This window comes from Rhynchophorus ferrugineus, unplaced genomic scaffold (assembly GCF_030347505.1).
Source record: "Rhynchophorus ferrugineus isolate W39M unplaced genomic scaffold, kcgeb_rfMv2 rfM10, whole genome shotgun sequence".
NCBI classification, from domain to species: Eukaryota; Metazoa; Arthropoda; class Insecta; order Coleoptera; family Curculionidae; genus Rhynchophorus; species Rhynchophorus ferrugineus.
The window spans coordinates 14,514,581-14,535,962 of NW_027472589.1; the positions used below are offsets into that span (position 1 = coordinate 14,514,581).

Below are 21,382 nucleotides of genomic sequence, written 5' to 3' on the forward strand. Positions count from 1 at the left end.
CCAAAATCTTTAACTTATCATTTTTAACTTATAATTTATTATACTTACCAAAATCTTTAAGATATTAAATTATTTGGGGCTTATTCACATAAACTTTTGATTTTAAAAAACCCCATAAGAAAAAGTCCTGTGCTGTAAAATCCGGAAATCTGGCTGGTCATGCTAAATCCCCACTTTGCGAAATGAGTCTTCTTGGAAAAACGTCATGTTCAAAAAAATAAGGACCATTGATGTTTCATGAATTAGCAGAGGATTCTGTGTTCCCCAAAACCGACTGTTTTGTTTATTGACGTAGCCACTAAGAAGAAAATGGGCTTCATGGCTCATTATCAATTTAGACGAAAAATCTATATAGATTTTCATTTCATTCACTATCCAGATAATATTTTCAATAAATATTGTCACTATTTCTGCTCGTTTTTGTGGCGTATATTTATCCATAATAAACGAACTTTGGACTAATGGATTAATTTGGACGTCTACACAATACAATGTTTAAAACGAAACTGAACTAAACGTCACAAAACCAAGGTGGCACACAATGAAAATGGTAGCGGGGCAACCATTTTCCCACCTTATATTAGGACAAACTGAAATTACTTTCTACCCAACATTATATTTTATTAATCTCTGAATCTTAGAACCTAAATTTCATCAAAATGACAACAAAAACATGGTACAATTACCATTATTAACTCACTTAATATATTAAAAAGAAACAAATATAAGGAATACTCTTTATGAAAACTTAAATTAACATTAGATTCATTTATCATCCTATTTATTATGAAATAAGTTTGTGTTATTTCATTTGTTCTATTTGGACACCCACCATGAACCTACAAAATATAAATTGTTTTGATAAGAACTTATATGGCATTGGTTGGTTACACAGGATTTATGTAATATATCAGAAACAATTTTTAAGTATTTATACGTAATATAGCTTACATAAAAATGAAAATAATATCTAATTAAGCTGATGGTTCTCGAAATCCTTCTTCAAGAACACATACAACTGACTGTGATTGTCGCTCGCATTTCCGGTGTATACCGGAATGAAATTGTGGATCAACGAACGGGCCTCGGTCTCGAAATCGGGAAAACTGTTGTCGTTGTTGCGGCATTCGTTCACTATGTGATTAGCGACGTGCTGCGATGCCCTGATACTGTTGGCCGAATGGGGAAATTTGCGCTTCCTGCTGAACTCAAAAATGTTCTTCTCCGGATGGTATTGTATACCTGTAACATACCGATCGTTAGGGATGAACGAATTGGGCGATTGTCTTAGCTGATTGCATGTATTCTGATCAGTCTTAAGTTTGAGATCCGGTCAAGGTTCGATTGAAATGAACTGAGTTTGACCGTTGTGATGACCTATAAATAAATTTTAAGGGATTTATAACAGACACTGTATTAAACTGTGTGTGATTATTACTGTTTATTAAATCGCAAGTAGTGCATTTATAACCAACTTCAACTGACAGGCTTCCCTCTTCAGTATGAATCATTTCGTGGAAGTGTGAACAGAAAGATGTTTTCAATGCGTTGAAAATGTCTGAATTTGTACCGAGTAAATCCCAATTGTACGAAGTTTTACTTGTTTAGTTCAACTTGAAGAAAAAGGCGACTGAAGATCATCGAGTGCTGTGCGAAGCTTATGTTAACCATGCTCCATCGATTTCAACATACGAATACTGGTTTCGACTTTTTATAAGTGATAATTTTGACACCGAAGATAGAGAACGTTCTGGACAGCCAAAAAACGAGGATTTGAAGACACTACTCGACGAAACCATCAATGGGAATCGCTATCGACTGCTGAAATGATGGGTTTGAGTCGAACACTGGACAAAAGACGACTGAAATACGAGCAAAAACACAACATTGTTATTCTTCAGCATCACAATGCTCGACCACATGTTACAAAATCGGTAAAAATGCTTGGAAACATTAAAATGGTAAGTGCTACCCCACCTGTCGTATTCTCCAGATCTTGCTCCTTATTACTACTTGTTGCGATATATGAGTCGTGACTTATCTGAGCAGCGCTTCATTTCTTATGATCATTTCTTGATGATAAAGATAGATCGTTCTTTCGAGATGGTATCTGTAAATTGCTTGAAAGATGGGAAAAGGCAACGTCTTTCCATTGACAACAGTTTGAATAAAATACATTTCACCGATTTTCCAGAATAAATCGAAAAATACCTAATACCTAATAAAAGCGAGACTATTAGATGTTGTTTATTTCGAGATATTATAATTTTGAAAAAACGAAAATTCCGACATAAACAAACGTTGGGACAGTCTGGACGATCTTTCAGATCATAATCGCAACCCTTCATAATTACCAGACAGAGTTGCAGTGTCGATACATCGGGAATAAGTTGAGTATCTAAATACTGTGAATGCTTTTAAATATGTTAATATCACATTTATTTAATTCCTTTAGTTGTAGACCTTTGTAATATAATGTTGTAAAAATATTCTTCACTAAATCTCGCCATATTTAACAATCGGCTTCAGCTGTCCTGGCCTCTGACAATGTTAGTCTCCTGTTATTCAGCTCTCTTTCTATGATCTTGATGCATGTCTTCTTCGGAGTGTTTCACAGCGTCCTTCACTCAAAGGATCTGTTTCTAGGAGGGGTTCGTTTATCTTTCATTTGACAGAACTGTGCACTGATTGTCGTACCTTTGACCATCTCATTTGAAAGACTTCAAACTTACAGATGTCAGACCATAACATTGTCTAAATCTCGAGACCACACGGAAGGATTGGTAAGATAAGCATTCTGTAGATACGCATATTGATTGCAATGTTTCATCTTTCCCACAAGCTCCGTTTTAGAGTATCAAAAACTCCTGAAACTTGACTGTTTCAACTTATTACTTCAGCGGTAGATGCCACTTTTTCTTCTGTATTACTAATTCCAAGTACTTGATCTTCTGCACTTGCTCCTACAGGTTTTAGTTAAGATTTACAATAGCAGACGAGCTGTCATGTTAATTACCAAGCCATATGACTTCAGCGCTGCAACTATATCGTGAAGAATGCTGGAAACTTCAACATCTGTATCAGCTATCATCAATATTGCGCTATCATCAGCGAACACCGGATCGGTCAAGGCGTTTGTACCATCATATTAATCGCCATGTCTCATCGAATCGCTTTCCACATCTATTACGTTCCTCCATAAACTGGCCTAGTGCGAAAATCTTATCTACATATCCGCGATCGGGTCTAAATCCCGCCTGCTCTTCTAGGCCAGTCTCCTTGCGAGCTCTTCAAAGTCTCATTTGTATGATCTTTATAAACATCTTTCCATTAACTGATAGGAGAGACTTATGCGTCGATAGTTCTTACAGTGTTTGAAGCACGTAAAGTCGTCAATACAATGTTTTCCCAATCACCTTGATCGATTCTACCGTTACTTGATCAACTCCTTACTACTAGTAGCTTTACCAGACTATAATGATTTTAATGTGTTTCGTAATTTGTCTATTATTGGCTCGTTATCAGGAAAGGAAGTTCTTGGAATGCAAATTTCCAACGCTTTCAAGAGCTGCTAAATTCTCTGGGGAGTCATGATTGTAAGCAGCACGAAGAATTCCTTCCATCAATCGAGACGTTATAACTTTACGAAGGTTCCTTTTGGAGGATGCTTTTTGAATATTGCCATTGGTAGATTTATTCCTACAGCTCAATCTCCTCAAGTGCTGAGTATAACGTTCATTCTGTCCAACATTTCGGTAGGCTTCTATTTCTAGTTTTAGTTTTTGCTTAACATCTCTAATTAATTTTCGGTATTTCTGTAGATCGATTAGTTTTGCTTGTTTACGATCTTCTACCATCTTAGTTGTATTTCAGTGTATCGTGTAATATTTAAGACTATAATAATATAAAATTTGAACATAAATTTTAACAAAAAATGTCATTTCATATTAAATGTTATTATCTAATGTTGTCTTTTAAATGTATGTTTTCTTTTAAAATTATATAATTGGGCTAATGAAAAATTTTTCATACTTGTTATAACATAAAAATTGTGCATTTTTTGGAAAACTATTTATGGAATTGGATTTTGGAATATCTATTTTATGTACTAGGAAGATGTCTGATTCCACCTAGTTCAGCTGCAAAGTTGAAAATGACGATTATGTATGAATACCAGAAAAAAGAAATAACATGCGGTATGTAAAAAAAGAAGAATAACTGGCGGAGGTTGTTATTATGGCTCTTCAAACGATACAAAGGGTCAGCAATGTAAATAAAGTTTATTTCTTGTTCTGAAGCCAAATGTTGTATTCGAAAGTAATATATATATATATATATATATATATATATATATATATATATATATATATATATATATATATATATATATATATATATATATATATATATATTAAATGTTATTATCTAATGAAGAAGATATAATTTACATCATGTTTAATATCAAAAAATACAAATTTCCGTATGTTTTCTTTTAAATTATATAATTGGGCTAATGAAAAATTTTTCATACTTGTTATAACATAAAAATTATGCATTTTTTGGAAAACTATTTATGGAATTGGATTTTGGAATATCTATTTTATGTGCTAGGAAGATGTCTGATTCCACCTAGTTCAGTTGCAAAGTTGAAAATGACGATTATGTATGAATACCAGAAAAAAGAAATAACATGCGGTATGTAAAAAAAGAAGAATAACTGGCAAAGGTTGTTATTATGGCTCTTTAAACGATACAAAGGGTCAGCAATGTAAATAAAGTTTATTTCTTGTTCTGAAGCCAAATGTTGTATTCGAAAGTAATATATATATATATATATATATATATATATATATATATATTAAATGTTATTATCTAATGAAGAAGATATAATTTACATCATGTTTAATATCAAAAAATACAAATTTCCGTATATTTTCTTTTAAAATTATATAATTGGGCTAATGAACAATTTTTCATACTTGTTATAACATAAAAATTGTGCATTTTTTGGAAAACTATTTATGGAATTGGATTTTGGAATATCTATTTTATGTGCTAGGAAGATGTCTGATTCCACCTAGTTCAGCTGCAAAGTTGAAAATGACGATTATGTATGAATACCAGAAAAAAGAAATAACATGCGGTATGTAAAAAAAGAAGAATAACTGACAGAGGTTGTTATTATGGCTCTTCAAACGATACAAAGGGTCAGCAATGTAAATAAAGTTTATTTCTTGTTCTGAAGCCAAATGTTGTATTCGAAAGTAATATATATATATATATATATATATATATATATATATATATATATATATATATATATATACTCGACGACTAATGAAACGCTGGAAAACTAGAAACGTGAGGTCCAGAGTTAAAAACGGTGTTACCGGTAGGATAAAAAGCCATTGAAACCAATGGAGAAAAGTTAAGTTAAACATCCGTGTGCAGGTTACAAACTATCTAGAATATTAGGATCTTGATGTCGATATCAATTCAGAAGAACTGAAAGATAAAGCAAATTGACGTTGGGATCGCACTTTTAAATGGAGAAAGAGATAAAAATATCCATCAGGAAATCAGAGGGCCTATTTACTGAAACAAGATTCAATAAAATGATGAAAGGATATTATGCAAAACGTAATATTTATTTGGTAATATTCAGTGATGACGCATTATTAAAATGGCACGAAGAGCAAATATGACTTAATGGAAAGTATGAATGATAGAAAAGAGATTCAAGATTCATCAAAAATCTATCATTTAGCGACTGTTCGAAGAATTCAACATTTTGGGTAGCAACACCGATAGAAGTTAATTTTAACATGAGTGAAGATGAGATGAGACCAGGTATTTCATATCTAAACAGATATTTAGATATGCGAATGGAAAACTGGAAAAGAATACTTCGAAATCCAAAAGGTATCAAGGACTATGGACTAATGTACATGAAAAGAGTTAGTTCACTTCAAGGAATGAGTGATACCAACTGAAGTGTTTGAGTAGGACAAGTTCTTTGACAGTTTGTGGCGCATTTTCGTTCAGTAATACTTACAATTCATTGTCTTGAAACTTTCTTGGGCGTCCAAATCGTTCTTTGTCATTAACATCAGAACCAGCACTTTTATATATGTGAGGTAGCTTTACCATGGTTTCTAAGAGTTATAGTGGTTTCATAACGTTCCACTCTGACAAACCAGTGGCGTGGCATTATGGTATAACTAAGTGACAAGTGGTGGCATTAAATTCAATGGAAGCTAAATACATATCCACAAGTTTGGCAACTCAAGAACAGACTCAAATAAGTTGTAAACGTTAAAAAGTGAACTGTCTTAAAGAGTTAGTGGTTCAACATGTTTGTTAATCAGAGTAATATGAAGACTTCTTGATGAAGAAGAAGATTCTATATGTAGAACGTAATAGTTTTGCTTTTGCAATTTATATGTATTTTTGTTCTGTTTTATGTTTATGTTAATTATATTTTATGTTAGGTACACTCTAAATTGAGATGGAGTGCTATGTATGTTTTATGTCGATAAAAAAGTTCATTCCTAATATGTAGAAAAAGAAGAAGAATAACTGGTAGAGCATTTCGTAACAGTATATGCTCTCCTAGAATAACTACTGCATTACAGTCACAATACACCACAGAAAACTCCTTTTGGATCTTTCCCATCGCATTTAAACATCTTATAACAGTTGATTCTTCAACCACTAAGCTCTCTAAAAGTTTGTGGAGGATTTTTGTCCAATAAGTCTCACAATTCATTGTTTTCAAACTTTCTTGGGGGTCCAAATCGTTCTTTGTCATTAACATCAGAACCAGCACTTTTATATATGTGAAGTTGCTTTACCATGGTTTCTAAGAATGATAGTGGTTTCATAACGTTCCACTCTGACGACCCAGTGACGTGGCATTCTGGTAAACAAGTGACAAGTAAAAACATGGTGGCTTTAAATGCAATGGAAGCTAAATACATATCCACAAGTTTGGCAACTCAAGAACAGACTCAAATAAGTTTTAAATGTTAAAAAGTGAACTGTTTTAAAAAGTCAATAGTTCAACATGTATGTTAATCAGAGTAATATGAAGACTTCTTGATGAAGAAGAAGATTCTATATGTAGAACGTAATAGTTTTGCTTTTGCAATTTATATGTATTTTTGTTCTGCTTTATGTTTATGTTAATTAGATTTTATGTTAGGTACACTTAAATTGAGATTGAGTGCTATGTATGTTTTATGTCGATAAAAAAGTTCATTCCTAATATGTAGAAAAAGAAGAAGAATAACTGGTAGAGCAATTCGTAACAATATATGCTCTCCTACAATAACTCATGCATTTCAGTCACAATACACCACAGAAAACTCCTTTTGGATCTTTCCCATCGCATTTAAACATCTTATAACAGTTGATTCTTCAACCACTAAGCTCTCTAAAAGTTTGTGGAGGATTTTTGTCCAATAAGTCTCACAATTCATTGTTTTCAAACTTTCTTGGGAGTCCAAATCGTTCTCTGTCATTAACATCAGAACCAGCACTTTTATATATGTGAAGTTGCTTTACCATGGTTTCTAAGAGTGATAGTGGTTTCATAACGTTCCACTCTGACGACCCAGTGACGTGGCATTCTGGTAAACAAGTGACAAGTAAAAACATGGTGGCTTTAAATGCAATGGAAGCTAAATACATATCCACAAGTTTGGCAACTGAAGAACAGACTCAAATAAGTTGTAAATGTTAAAAAGTGAACTGTTTTAAAAAGTCAATAGTTCGACATGTTTGTTAATCAGAGTAATATGAAGACTTCTTGATGAAGAAGATGATTCTATATGTTGAATGTAATAGTTTTGCTTTTGCAATTTATATGTATTTTTATTCTGCTTTATGTTTATGTTAATTAGATTTTATGTTAGGTACGTGTTATGTGTTTATGTCGATTTCATTCCTAATTTGTAGAAAAAGAAGAAGAATAACTGGTAGAGCAATTCGTAACAGTATATGCTCTCCTACTCATGCATTTCAGTCACAATACACCACAGAAAACTCCTTTTGGATCTTTCCCATCGCATTTAAACATCTTATAACAGTTGATTCTTCAACCACTAAGCTCTCTAAAAGTTTGTGGAGGATTTTTGTCCAATAAGACTCACAATTCATTGTTTTAAAACTTTCTTGGGGGTCCAAATCGTTCTTTGTCATTAACATCAGAACCAGCACTTTTATATATGTGAAGTTGCTTTACCATGGTTTCTAACAATGATAGTGGTTTCATAACGTTCCACTCTGACGACCCAGTGGCGTGGCATTCTGGTAAACAAGTGACAAGTAAAAACATGGTGGCTTTAAATGCAATGGAAGCTAAATACATATCCACAAGTTTGGCAACTCAAGAACAGACTCAAATAAGTTTTAAATGTTAAAAAGTGAACTGTTTTAAAAAGTCAATAGTTCAACATGTATGTTAATCAGAGTAATATGAAGACTTCTTGATGAAGAAGAAGATTCTATATGTAGAACGTAATAGTTTTGCTTTTGCAATTTATATGTATTTTTGTTCTGCTTTATGTTTATGTTAATTAGATTTTATGTTAGGTACACTCTAAATTGAGATGGAGTGCTATGTATGTTTTATGTCGATAAAAAAGTTCATTCCTAATATGTAGAAAAAGAAGAAGAATAACTGGTAGAGCAATTCGTAAAAGTATATACTCTCCTAGAATAATCCGTGCATTTCAGTCTCAATACACCACAGGAAACTCCTTTTGGATCTTTCCCATCGCATTTTAACATCTTATAACATCAACCACTAAGCCCTTTTCTTAAAGGGAATAGTTTGTGGAGGATTTTTCTCCAATATTTCCTGCAATTTAAACTTTCTTAGACCTCCAAATTCTTCTTTATCATCAGCAACAAAACCAGAACTTTTATATATGTGAAACGAAAATCGACAATTGGAACATGACGGAGTAGCATTAATATGAGTTTCTAAGAGTATTTGATTGGGCTTGCGTAGCCGATTTCTTCAAATCAATAAAAGTACAATAAAAGTAGAAAATGTCGAAAATGCAATATTGAGCGTTCCTTGATTAACGCTTATATACACTGAATAACTCAATGATACTAAGTAGAATTTTACGTAGACAAATGTCAAAGCCATCCAATTTAACAGTTGTTTACATTAATACTTCATATTTTCACCAATAGATATCGATGATCAAAATACGTGCAAGCACCTAATAATTTATATACCGTGCAGAGGAAACTTCTTATGCTTCATAGCGCTGATGAATTCAATGCCATTTACATCCGTATTTGTTGCTAAAATGTGCCAGTCGTCTAGTAGGTTGTTCTCTGACAGGGCTTCAGCGGTAAGGCAATATATATGTTGATTATACGTCACGTTTTCGGTTCGTAGTATAGTCAGAACATCTGACGGCGCATCAGAGAGCAGTGGACTCTGACGATGCTCTAAGAATTCAAATAAAAAGTAAATTAGAGGAAGGGAAGATATCGAATATGTCAACTACCTGAACTAAGATTCAGTGGCAAAGCTGTATCGCGAAGTACACAACTCACACGAATGTCTTTGGTACCGTTCAGTGCCGCGTACATCAACGCTTGCATCCCCAGGCAGGTGCCCCATATCGGATAATAAATCTGGAAAAATAATAAAATGTTTCAGCATTAACGTGAATGAATGAAATTGAACGACGTACCCCCTTGTTGTTGTACTCCAAGGCAATTTTATAGAGATAAGTGGCGGCTTCGCCGTAACCACCTGTTTCATTAAAATACGTCCCACCGCCGGGAAACAGTAACCTAAAGCATGATCCGTCGTTAAAAGATAACAAATATCAGGGTTGCTATTTACATTTGGAGTTTTTTGGACAATGCCAAGTGTTTATTTTAATATTTAGTCGTCACGACAGTGTTGTGTTATTTTGGCGACTTCAAACGCTCACTGAATATTAATAATCACTATCCTTTATTTTGTATTAAACGTTTTTAAACGGACCGTTCACCCTCTGACGGCGCATGATTGAGCAGTTGGCTGTGACGACGCCCTAAGAATTTAAACAGAAACTAAACTAGAGAAAAGAAAGATATCGAATATGTCAAGAACTTGATGTGGTAAAGTTGTATCGCGAAGTACACAACTCACACGAATGTCTCTAAGAGATTTACCTGTCGAGAGACTCTCGAGATTCGGTCCTAGTACTTTATTGTCGGCTAACTAAACTCTTAGCCCGCACGGCTACCCGCTGGGTTATGCCAAGTGTTGTTAGATTTCATATGATGTTTCCGATTGGAAGTTTAACCTTTATAACCGTAACATTTCCCAAAACCTCTTGATATTTGAGCATAACTTGTTTTGTTTATCGTTACTTGAAGATTTTAGCTCAGTGAAAAATGGTGTTAACTCGTGAATATTTTTGCAGGATGACTTTTTACGACTAGTAACGTGGATTGTCAAGACGTTATTACTTCGAAACGGAGAAAAAAACATAATCCGTCGTTAAAAGATAACAAATATCAGGGTTGCTATTTACATTTAGAGTTTTTTTTGGACAATGCCAAGTGTTTATTTTAATATTTAGTCGCCACAACATTGTTGTGTTATTTTAAAAGCTGAATTTTAATGATCACTATCCTTTATTTTGTATTAAACTTTTTTAATCGACCGTTCACGCTCTGACGGCGCATGATTGAGCAGTTGGCTGTGACGACGCCCTAAGAATTTAAATAGAAACTAAACTAGAGGAAATAAAGATATCGAATATGTCAAGAACTTGAACTAAGATTCAGTGGTAAAGTTGTATCGCGAAGTACACAACGCACACGAATGTCTCTAAGAGATTTACCTGTCGAGAGACTCTCGAGATTCGGTCCTAGTACTTTATTGTCGGCTAACTAAACTCTTAGCCCGCACGGCTACCGGCTGGGTTATGCCAAGTGTTGTTAGATTTCATATGATGTTTCCGATTGGAAGTTTAACCTTTATAACCGTAACATTTCCCAAAACCTCTTGTTATTTGAGCATAACTTGTTTTGTTTATCGTTACTTGAAGATTTTAGCTCAGTGAAAAATGGTGTTAACTCGTGAATATTTTTGCAGGATGACTTTTTACGACTAGTAACGTGGATTGTCAAGACGTTATTACTTCGAAACGGAGAATCGTGACCACAGCTCGTTCAGTGACAGTGAAAATTAGTTGTTATGCCATAAAAAGTTGGTGCTGTGTCCGAAAAATATTGCAAGATCATCATGTGATTTACCTTAAGATTGAGTCGCCCTTGGACATTAGTATGACGAGCACAATAACATATTGTATGGACATTTAGCTGTGAAAAATATCTGTTCATATAAAAATATCCCGCATAATTTAAGAAGAGCTCAAAAGGATGATTCTGTTAATTGATGGAAAGAAATGATCAATAAATACAACCACAGTGTATCAAAAACTGTAAATAATATCGACACAGGTGACGACTCTTCACCCCATCAATATTGGAACTATGAGTATGAGCTTCAAACAAAACAACAATCCACTGTATGGGTCTTCCAAGACGTGCCAAATCTGACTAAATCGATTCATACACAAAAGCATTTCAAAGCAAGTGATCGTATGTTTCTTCTAAATAACTGGACAGAGTAGGACAAATTACAACGGTAAATTATGAATGGCATACAGCCATTTGTTGACCAGAAGTGCTCTGTAAAATATGAGAAAAGAAGCGTCAGTGAAGGAACATTATTCATCATTACAATGCAAGCTCTTATACACGGACCCAAACCACCACCTATTTAACTGACCAAAAGACCCAATTGATGGGTCTACTTCCGTACAGCCTTGATTTGGTACCAAATGACTTTTTATTCGCACATATCAAGATTAAATTCCGTGGCCAACGTCTTTTGGCGCATGAAGAAGCAGTTGATGCATTCAGAAAACATGTTTTGAAGGTATCAATCAAAATGGTACATGTGTTATTGGCCCAAGCTCATGCGAAAGTGTATTCAGATCATCATGGAGGATACTTCAGAAAACAATAATATAAAATATATATATATATATATATATATATATATATATATATATATATATATATATATATATATATAGAATAGTTAGACCGATTTTAAATAATTTTGATATTGAAATATTTGTGAAAATCCAGGGAAGGTTTATATGAAAAATTGTAGAAAAGACAATTTTTAGCTCATTAGTATCTGAGATAGTAAATGATTGTAACCACTTTTTGGCAAATATTTAAAAATAACAAATGGGGCAAAAGTCGCGCTACCATTTTGATCAAAAATATCCTAATCGTCCAGTATCTCAAAAACAAGTTATCGTTTACATGCGAATTTTCTACAGTACGTTACGACAGCAGACAAGCCTCGTTCTGGAAGACAAAGGACGTCTCGTAACGCTGAAAATGTGGCTCTGGTGCCCGATAGTGTTGCAGAGTTTTCAGAAACATCAATTCGGAGACGTGGTTCCCAGTTACACATTTCTGCACGCAGTTTAATGTAAATGTTGAAAACTGATTTGAAAATATTAGCGTGCAAAATTTAATTAGTCCAAAAATTGCTACCGAGAGATCCTGATCAACGAATTGAGTACAGTAATGCAATTCAAAAGCTATCTGGTGAATTTGAAGATTTTTCGTCTAAATTGATAATGAGCGATGAAGCCCATTGTCTTGTCAGTGGCCACGTCAATAAACAGAACAGTCGGTTTTACAGTTACTATTACTGCTGAACGATACCAAGACATGATTCGAAATATTCTTGTGCCTGAACTGGAAGAGCAAGGACTAGAGGACATGTGGTTTCAGCAAGATGGATCCACAGCATACACAGCTCGTTCAACAATTCAATTATTGAATGACGTTTTTCCACAAAGACTAATTTAAGAAAGACTAATTTTTAATAAATGGCGATTAGCATGACCAGCCAGATCTCCGGATCTAACAGCACCAGACTTTTTCTTATGGGGTATCAAAAACTGTAAATAATATCGACACAGGTGACGACTCTTCACACCATCAATATTGGAACTATGAGTATGAGCTTCAAACAAAACAACAATCCACTGTATGGGTCTTTCAAGACGTAAGATTCATCATCTTAAAGACAATATTCGTCAGGAAATTGAAGAAATTCGGCCTGAGATGTTGCAGGATGTCATGACAAATGCCTTAAAAGGAGTCGAAAGTTGCATAGCGACTCGCGATCACCATTTAGTCGACATAATTTTTCAATCATAAGGAAAAAAAATTTAAAGACCAAATAAACTTTTTATGGAAACCAAACTTACTTATCTTTTGTTTGAGCAAAGTTATAAGTCATCAAAATGGGAGCGGGACTTTTGCCCCATATTGTAACTGTAGTTGATTCATTCCCATTATATATATATATATATATATATATATATATATATATATATATATATATATAATTTTGTTATGGTATATTAAATTATATCTTCTAATCAACAATGTATTTTCCTATTCTGTCCATCTTAACTCGAAAGCGCGAAAATTTTACCTCAGTGCCGATCACACTCTGGTGGCATAAAAAAATTAATTTTGGTCAAAAATATTAAAATATAACCTGGACACACGTTAAAAATCGTTATTAGGAATATTTTATTGTTGTAATCAGAAAAAACGTAGTCGGCTTGTAGGGTAAGTATGTGATCCCAGATCGGTAGCGAACGTGTTAATAAAATCTGAAACGATTTCAGATACAATGACAAATGTATCACTTACTGGAGTGCTATTACCACTACCGTAAATGCAATTCTTTAACAAAACATTTTATGGACAATCTGGATGCGGACATTGATAGACTTTATGCTCATAATCCAACAGTGAAGCGTATACTATAGTCCAAAAAGTACAAACGTGTCCTAATCAGAACAACAATTTAGTAAAAATGTTCAAAATAACATTTGGTCGCATGCTATAACATCGTCATCAGACCTGACATATCAAGTGGCTATTGTTATTGTCAAAGAAAAGTTTCAAGATAAATGTGATTTGAGTAGTACTCATAATCGAGTAGTAAAAGGTGATGTGACGCTAGCCAGCTCATCTAGTCGTTAATATGGCTCATTAAGATAGTAATGTACCATATTAATAATATTAATTGTTAGATTCAAAACACAAATAGCAATCCTCGTACTATAAAAATACATTACCCATTAGTGTAATTTACAACGCGCCTGTAGTATGCCTCTGTTTGACCAATCCTGAAACAGTAAATATCACATTTCAATAATTGGTAATAAAATCATGGTTATCACTCATACGTCGACATAAGTGACGTCCGATTTTCATGACAACCGAAACCTGTAATAAGATATTTTTTATATAAAAGCGCATCGAATGAGTATTACAATTCGTTTTCACTATAATAATATCCTTCGAAATTATGGAATCGACAAAAAGAAAGACGAAGAGTTAAAAGAGTGTGGCACAAAATCAGAAATACTGTAGACAAAACGGTATTTAATAGAATCAGTAATCAGACAAATGAAAAGATTAAAGAATATAGAGGAAGAATTACTTGGGAAAATATGTAGATGAACTAAATCCAGAAGCAGACAATGATTACTGACTATGTTGCTTTCCATCAAGATATTTAAAGAACCAATTATTAGAGAACCGCTTATTAAAAATGATCTAAATTAATAGGTTCGATGCGGTAAATAAAAAGCTGAAGTATTCGCACAACATTTAGATAACAAATTCCAACCGAATGATCTAGAATATACAACGGATACAGTTTCCGTTTATCTTCAATGGAAGTTGCCAGGGAAATTGTTAACCTCAAACAACCTCAATCCTAAAAAGGTTCTTGGAATTGATGATATTTCACCTAAATTATTGAAAGAACCGCCACGAAAAGCAATCATCATGTTGACATACATATTCAATGCTTGTTTGATACAACCATGATCCGAAATGTTTTAATGTTGTTCATATAATTATGCTTAAAATATGCTACATGCGATATCAAAATTTTTTTGGAAATTGCCGTTAAAACATATTAAATTATTTATAAAAGTACTAAATTTTCAGTTTTGATTTCGAAATCACCACTCAATAATCGAGCAAGTCTAGTGACTGGAAAATACAGCTTAATAGCTCGAAATCTGTCTATATTAATTTTGCGCTGCTGCGAAATGACAAAACTGAATTATATCACCTGATCACATGTACGATTCCTCAAGTTGAATCAACCAAATACTTCGGCATCCATCTCGATGGTCGTTTAAATTGCAAACATCATGTTAGACAGAAAGCAAAGCAGATCAGACTCTCAAAATCAAGCAACTTGATCTAAAATCAAAGAGATTGATTTTTCAATCAATCATAAAGCCAATCGGACCAATGGGGTGCAAATATGTGATTTTACTAAAACATCAAACGAATTAGTAACCCAACGTTGCCAAAATATAGTTCAACGATTAATTGCCAATATTTATCACCTAGGAAACACCTAGGAAATCAGAAAATTGAAACTAATCGAACAAATAACCAAACGAACTTGTATAGTGTATAAGTATATTCTTAACTTTAGCTTAAGCAGTTTAGTTTTATTTTAATTTAGGAAATACATACTGCTGTATTAATCCCGTACTCGCCTGGCTTGTGTATTAACGCAACTACAACCGAACAGTTGTAATAAATTAATTTGTAAATTAAGATTGTACTAACCATATCTAATGTGAGCTGCAGTTAATTAAAAAATATATATTTATTTTCATAATATATAATTCTAATCATCTAATGAACATAATAATTTTTGTATTCATTTTATTTTGTTGGTAAAATCCTAAATTAAGTTTAACCAAAAGGTAACAACATTCATTGGCTGTTAAGTGGTACAAAGTTCTCTGGGTCAGCTACCCTAGAAAAATATTTGAGAAAATATACTGAAATTATATTCATCAAAGTGATGAATATTGATCATGATACAAATTGATTAAAATATTTACGATGCAACACTGCAACCGTTGTCAGGCCCTTTCACTAGTACTTTAATATAAAACCTGATTTATCTTTTACTTACCAGATAGGAACAACCCTAGCTCCAGCACTTTCCAAGAACTTCACGTAAGATGCCGAAATAAAACTATCGTATTGTCGGCCAGGAAACAGGTATCGAACAATATAGGTCTCTTGAGACAATATTCCTATAATTGGCCTGTCGTTAATTGCCATTGTCGGCGCATTCAACATTAAAAGGCACACACACACTGCCGCCGTAGGATACATTATTCTCGTCATCCGCATTTAAGCCGGGCTAGATGGCGAATAACAGTGAAAAAGTATCTCTTATTTTGACCGAATATCATACTATCCCTGAAGTGATAATCAATTTTTTATGTTATACGAGAGAGTGTCAAATCATACTTGATAGTTAATCAAAAAGAATTTTTCGTAGATCATTTTTAAAGGTAAAGTTGAATTGTTTTTTAATATAACATCTTTTATTAGTTACGTTTAGTATAATTTAAGGTAATTAATTATAAATTAATTTATTCTTGTACTAATTTTCACTTGTACTTCGATTAATTCTATTAATCTATTAATAACTATTTCCCAAATGACTGATGATGAATAATATAAGTAGTGTTGGGAACTATCGACTGAAATCGACTGTTTAGTAATTATAAATACTTTTTACTATCGCTATTGATTTTACTACTTTTTACCAGTGACTGTTTCGTCGACTGTTTTCAGTCGCTATTTTCGGTCCGACTGATTTTATTACTATATACATATATATATATATATATATATATATATATATATATATATATATATATATATATATGTATATATATATATATATATATTATATACGTATATATGTATATATATATATATATATATATATATATATATATATATATATATATATATATATATATATATATATATATAATAACAGCATTTTGGAATGATATTTTTCAAGATTGTTAATGTAATAGGATAAAAAGATTAAAATTGTGAATGATAAATAGTAAAATACATTTGACTGTTTTTGTGGCAATAATAGGTAATATTTTGATTACTCTCTCGATTTTTGTTAAAACATATTTCCGTTCATAAATAAAGCATTTACTTTATTTAAAAAAGCTCTCGTAGTGCCATCATTTTTCATTATATCTTGAATTAGTTTTTTCTCTATGATTAGGTATATGTTTAAGTTTTATTTAGTATTTATGGTCATTGTACATCTTTAGTTTTTAGGTTTTGTTTAAGTTCAATTGTATTGTCTATATTTATTATAGTATATTATTGGAAATAGGAATTAACATATTAAAATACGATAAAATATTTGTGGGGTATTATTCCATAGAAAAATTCCATTCCTTTTTGCAGATCCACAGAACATTCAAATATAAAAGTAATTTTACTTCCTTTAAAATGAAATTATTAATTGCATATTAATAGTATTCAGAAATTATTTTTTTCCTTTACTTTTTTAAAGTTGGTACGGTAAAGAATATATGTATCTTGTACCAGCGTTGGAAAAAAATACATATAAAATTAACAGTCCCAAGCAATTATCTCCGTCCTTTCCTCTCTCACAATTTACACAGGAAAGGATTCGTACATCTTCGTCTGACATCACGAATTGAACAAAACATTCGAACCGTGCATTTGGCTGAAAATAGTAGTTACTATTTTCAGTCGCTAGTTTTTTGACTGTCGAGACATGAAGTTTCTCCTTATGTCTTGGTGTAAGTAATCAGTCCGGTAGTATCTGGGTGCACTTACAACTACTCTCAGGATTTTGTACTGGAAAACTTGTATTATATTTATATTAATTTTCGCGAAACACCCCCATAATTGAATTCCGTATGTCCATATAGGTTTTAATACTGTTATTTGGTACTGATAGTTGTGATTTTCTTCTAATTAACCAATATATTTTCTTATAATTTAAGGCCAGTTATTTTCTTATTAAATATTAAATATTTCTTATTATAAAATATCATTAGAATATAAAATACATAATTATTACATATTAATATTTAAAAAACTATGTCAAAATTACTATAATTAAGATTATTTTTAAATTTCAGACTTCAGAGCACCAAATATAATAATCACTACATAGTATAAAACAAAGTCGTCTTTTCTGTCCCTATATCCCTATGTGCGCTTAAATCTTTAAAACTACGCAACGGATTTTGATGCGGTTTTTTTCAATAGATAGAGTGATTCAAGAGGAAGGTTTATATGTATAATACATGCATAATATACTAAGGCAACATTGCTAATTTTAGAGGTTTCTAACGTGATGTCGTAAATTAACCTATTTTTTTAGGCTTATTTAGCAATTAGCAAAAACGCTGCCTAACCCTACGAGTTAGATCAAATTGATGTACTACAGTATTGTACACCATAAAAAGGTCTACAAAAAAGTCCGCGATGGTATATGTTTATCTTTTAGGGATAACCCACATTAACCATTTTTATTGTTTACTTTTTACGTGAGAAAATGGCTTATTTACGAAGCTATTTTAAGCAATACGGCATTAATTCTTATCGAAATAAGTACCTTAAATACAGTGTGCAATTAATATAGATCAATATGGTTCCTTACAGCATATAAATTAAACAAATATTTTCGGAGATATTACAAATTTAAAATTTGCGTTTAAAAATGTGTAATGTAATAAAAATTGTATGAATTTAGATATTCCAAAGATAGCAGGAAATCTTCATAGTAAGTATGGGGGAAGAGGAATTGTTTTACTCCAAATTTAATGCGTGCAGGCCAAGGGCAGTAATGAATGAAGATTTTTAATTAGATTTTTAACACAAAAAAAACATTTTAAAATAAAATATGTACATAATAATCGTTGTATTATCTATATTAAGATTAAAATATCAAATTAAAATTGAAAATGGGAATAAAATGCCCAAAAAAATAAACTTACTGAAAAACATATAAACATTGAAGTAGTCTTTGTCAACTATTATCTTAATATACACAATATTCTTATACCAGATTTTTTATTTATGTTGTTGAATATTTCTGTTCTTAAATAAATAAGATGTTGACCGCCCTCGTATAGTTCGTCCGACGCAGAAGGAATGTAGAGTTTTTGGATGATATCTCTATTTTAATGTCATTCACATTCATAAACATTTTGATTAAATGCATTTAGTGTTAAATATCAATTATTAGTGTAAATATTTGTATGGGTATTAGTTTTCTGATATTTTGAATAAATGTTATTGAGTATTACAATTAAGTCAAGATTTGTGATATTTTTATTGATCCATATTTATCTTTATGTACATTCGCATAAACATATATATTATGTATAATATATATATATATATTTGTGAATTATATAATGTGTGAGTAAAAAAAATTGATAGAAAAGAATTTCGCGTGTTGATAAAATATTGTTTTTTGTAGGGAAAAAATACAGTTGAAACAAAAACTTGGCTTTGGCTTGATGCCGAGTTTCCGGACACTGCCTGGAAAATGATGGAAAATCAACCATCAAGGATTGGTATGCTAAGTTTAGACGTGGTGAAATGAGCACCGAAGACGGTGAACGCAGTGGACGCCCAAAAGAAGCCGTTGTCACCGACGAAAACATTTAAAAAATCGACAAAATGATCTTGAATGACCGTAAATTGAAAATGAATGTAATAGCAGTCACTCTAAAGATCAACTGAACGTGTATATCATATCATTCACGAATATTTGGGTATGAGGAAGCTCTGTGCAAAGTGGGTGCCACACGAGCTCCCTTTTTACCAAAAACAACGACGAGTTGATGATTCGGAGCAGTGTTTGAAGATGATCAAGCGTAATAAACCCGAGTTTTGCGTCGATATGTGACAGTGGATGAAACATGGCTCTATCGTTTCACTCCGAAGTCCAATCGACAGTCATCCGAGTGGACTGCACACGATGAACCCGTTCCAAAGCGTGGTAAAACGCAACAGTCGGCTGGCAAGGATATGGCCTCTGTATTTTGGGATGCGCATGGAATAATTTTCATTGACTATCTTTGACTATGTTTGAAGGCCGAAATCGCCAAAAAACGTCCGTATTTGAAGAAAAAGAAAGTGCTGCTTCACCAAGACAATGCACCGTATCACAGTGAAAACGATGACAAAAATCCATGAATTAGACTTCGAATTGCTTCCTCATCCACCGCATTCTCCAGATCTGGTCCCCAGCGTCTATTTCCTGTTTTCAGATCTCAAAAGAATGCTCGCTGGGAAGAGATTTTCGCCGAATGAAGAGGTGATTGTCGAAACTGAGGCCTATTTTGAAGCAAAGGACAAATCATACTACAAAATGGTATCGAAAAGTTGGAGGGTCGCTATAATCAGTGCATCATCCTGGAAAGGAATTATGTTGAATAAAAAAAGACTAATTTTGCCAAGAAAATGTGTTAGCCCGGGGACTTTTCAATTGACCTGTTATGTATATATAATTATATAGAGTAACAGACAAACAAGACAATAGAGGTTTGTGAAGAAAACGTTATTTTATTCCAAATAGTGCATTTGCGAGGTGGTCCCATTGGAACCAAATCAGGATCTGTTGAGGGAAGGGGGGGACATCGAGCGAAACACTCGAATTTCGAAGGCACATACAACGTTTTCACATATCTTTTTATATAAAATAATCAGATATTTGTGTATAATGTTATTGCTGAACTGATCTGGCAAAAAATCGGAAGTAGTACAATATAAAAGCCATTCTAGTTGCTTTTTAAGCTATAATCATAGCATATGAGACATCGTAGAAATATTGTAGGCAACTGTTTCTATGGTGTTAGAACCTTAAGCTCACAAGCGAAGGTCTCGGGTTCGATTCCCGACGGGGGCAGTAACTTTTTTGTTATAGTTTGGTTGGAACATTTGTCAAATCGTCTAGACTAGGTAGCGGATCCCGGAACCTGAAGCGTTCCTTATTTTCAATTATTGTGTATTCTTTTTTTTTCTTCATACAGGCTGCACTTTTACTTGGGCTATCCATTCTAATACTTAATAAAATAACTGCGTATTTTGAGTAAATATCTAATACTAAAAAAGAGAAAAGTAAAATCGATGCCGAGCCCAAACAATACAAAAATAGTAATAAACAAAAAAAATAGAACAAAACAAATCTAATTTGTGGAAATAGATAAATAGGTTTAGGTAGGTATTAAGCTAAATAATGTGTATATAGTAGAGTATAAAATACGTACTATCTAATCGTACTATAAAATACGTAATACACTAGATTAGGTTAAATAAGTTTGTTGTTTCCTTTTATTTAGTTATTACAACGATTATTATGTACATATATTTTAATTATTAATATTTTAAT

General features: G+C 32.6%; 2 protein-coding genes across 3 annotated transcripts; both read right to left on the bottom strand.

Moving 5' to 3' along the window:
• Nucleotides 1–600: 600 nt before the first annotated feature.
• On the bottom strand, nucleotides 601–16,342 carry LOC143204151 (gamma-glutamyl hydrolase A). Of its 2 annotated transcripts, XM_076416627.1 has the most exons (7): nucleotides 16,091–16,342; nucleotides 14,214–14,264; nucleotides 9,720–9,822; nucleotides 9,531–9,660; nucleotides 9,253–9,471; nucleotides 952–1,242; nucleotides 601–839 (listed from the first exon to the last, which is right to left on the bottom strand). In XM_076416627.1, exons 1-6 carry the CDS (start codon nucleotides 16,312–16,314, stop codon nucleotides 971–973), a joined length of 999 nt encoding a protein of 332 aa, XP_076272742.1. In that variant the 5' UTR covers nucleotides 16,315–16,342; the 3' UTR covers nucleotides 601–839; nucleotides 952–970. The 2 variants fall into 2 exon arrangements, with proteins under 2 accessions (XP_076272742.1, XP_076272741.1); XM_076416626.1 differs by having other exon boundaries at nucleotides 601–1,242.
• LOC143204160 (uncharacterized) lies at nucleotides 3,395–4,063 on the bottom strand. Its single transcript, XM_076416638.1, has 2 exons — nucleotides 4,033–4,063; nucleotides 3,395–3,961 (listed from the first exon to the last, which is right to left on the bottom strand). Exon 2 carries the CDS (start codon nucleotides 3,855–3,857, stop codon nucleotides 3,522–3,524), a length of 336 nt encoding a protein of 111 aa, XP_076272753.1. The 5' UTR covers nucleotides 3,858–3,961; nucleotides 4,033–4,063; the 3' UTR covers nucleotides 3,395–3,521.
• Nucleotides 16,343–21,382: the final 5,040 nt, after the last annotated feature.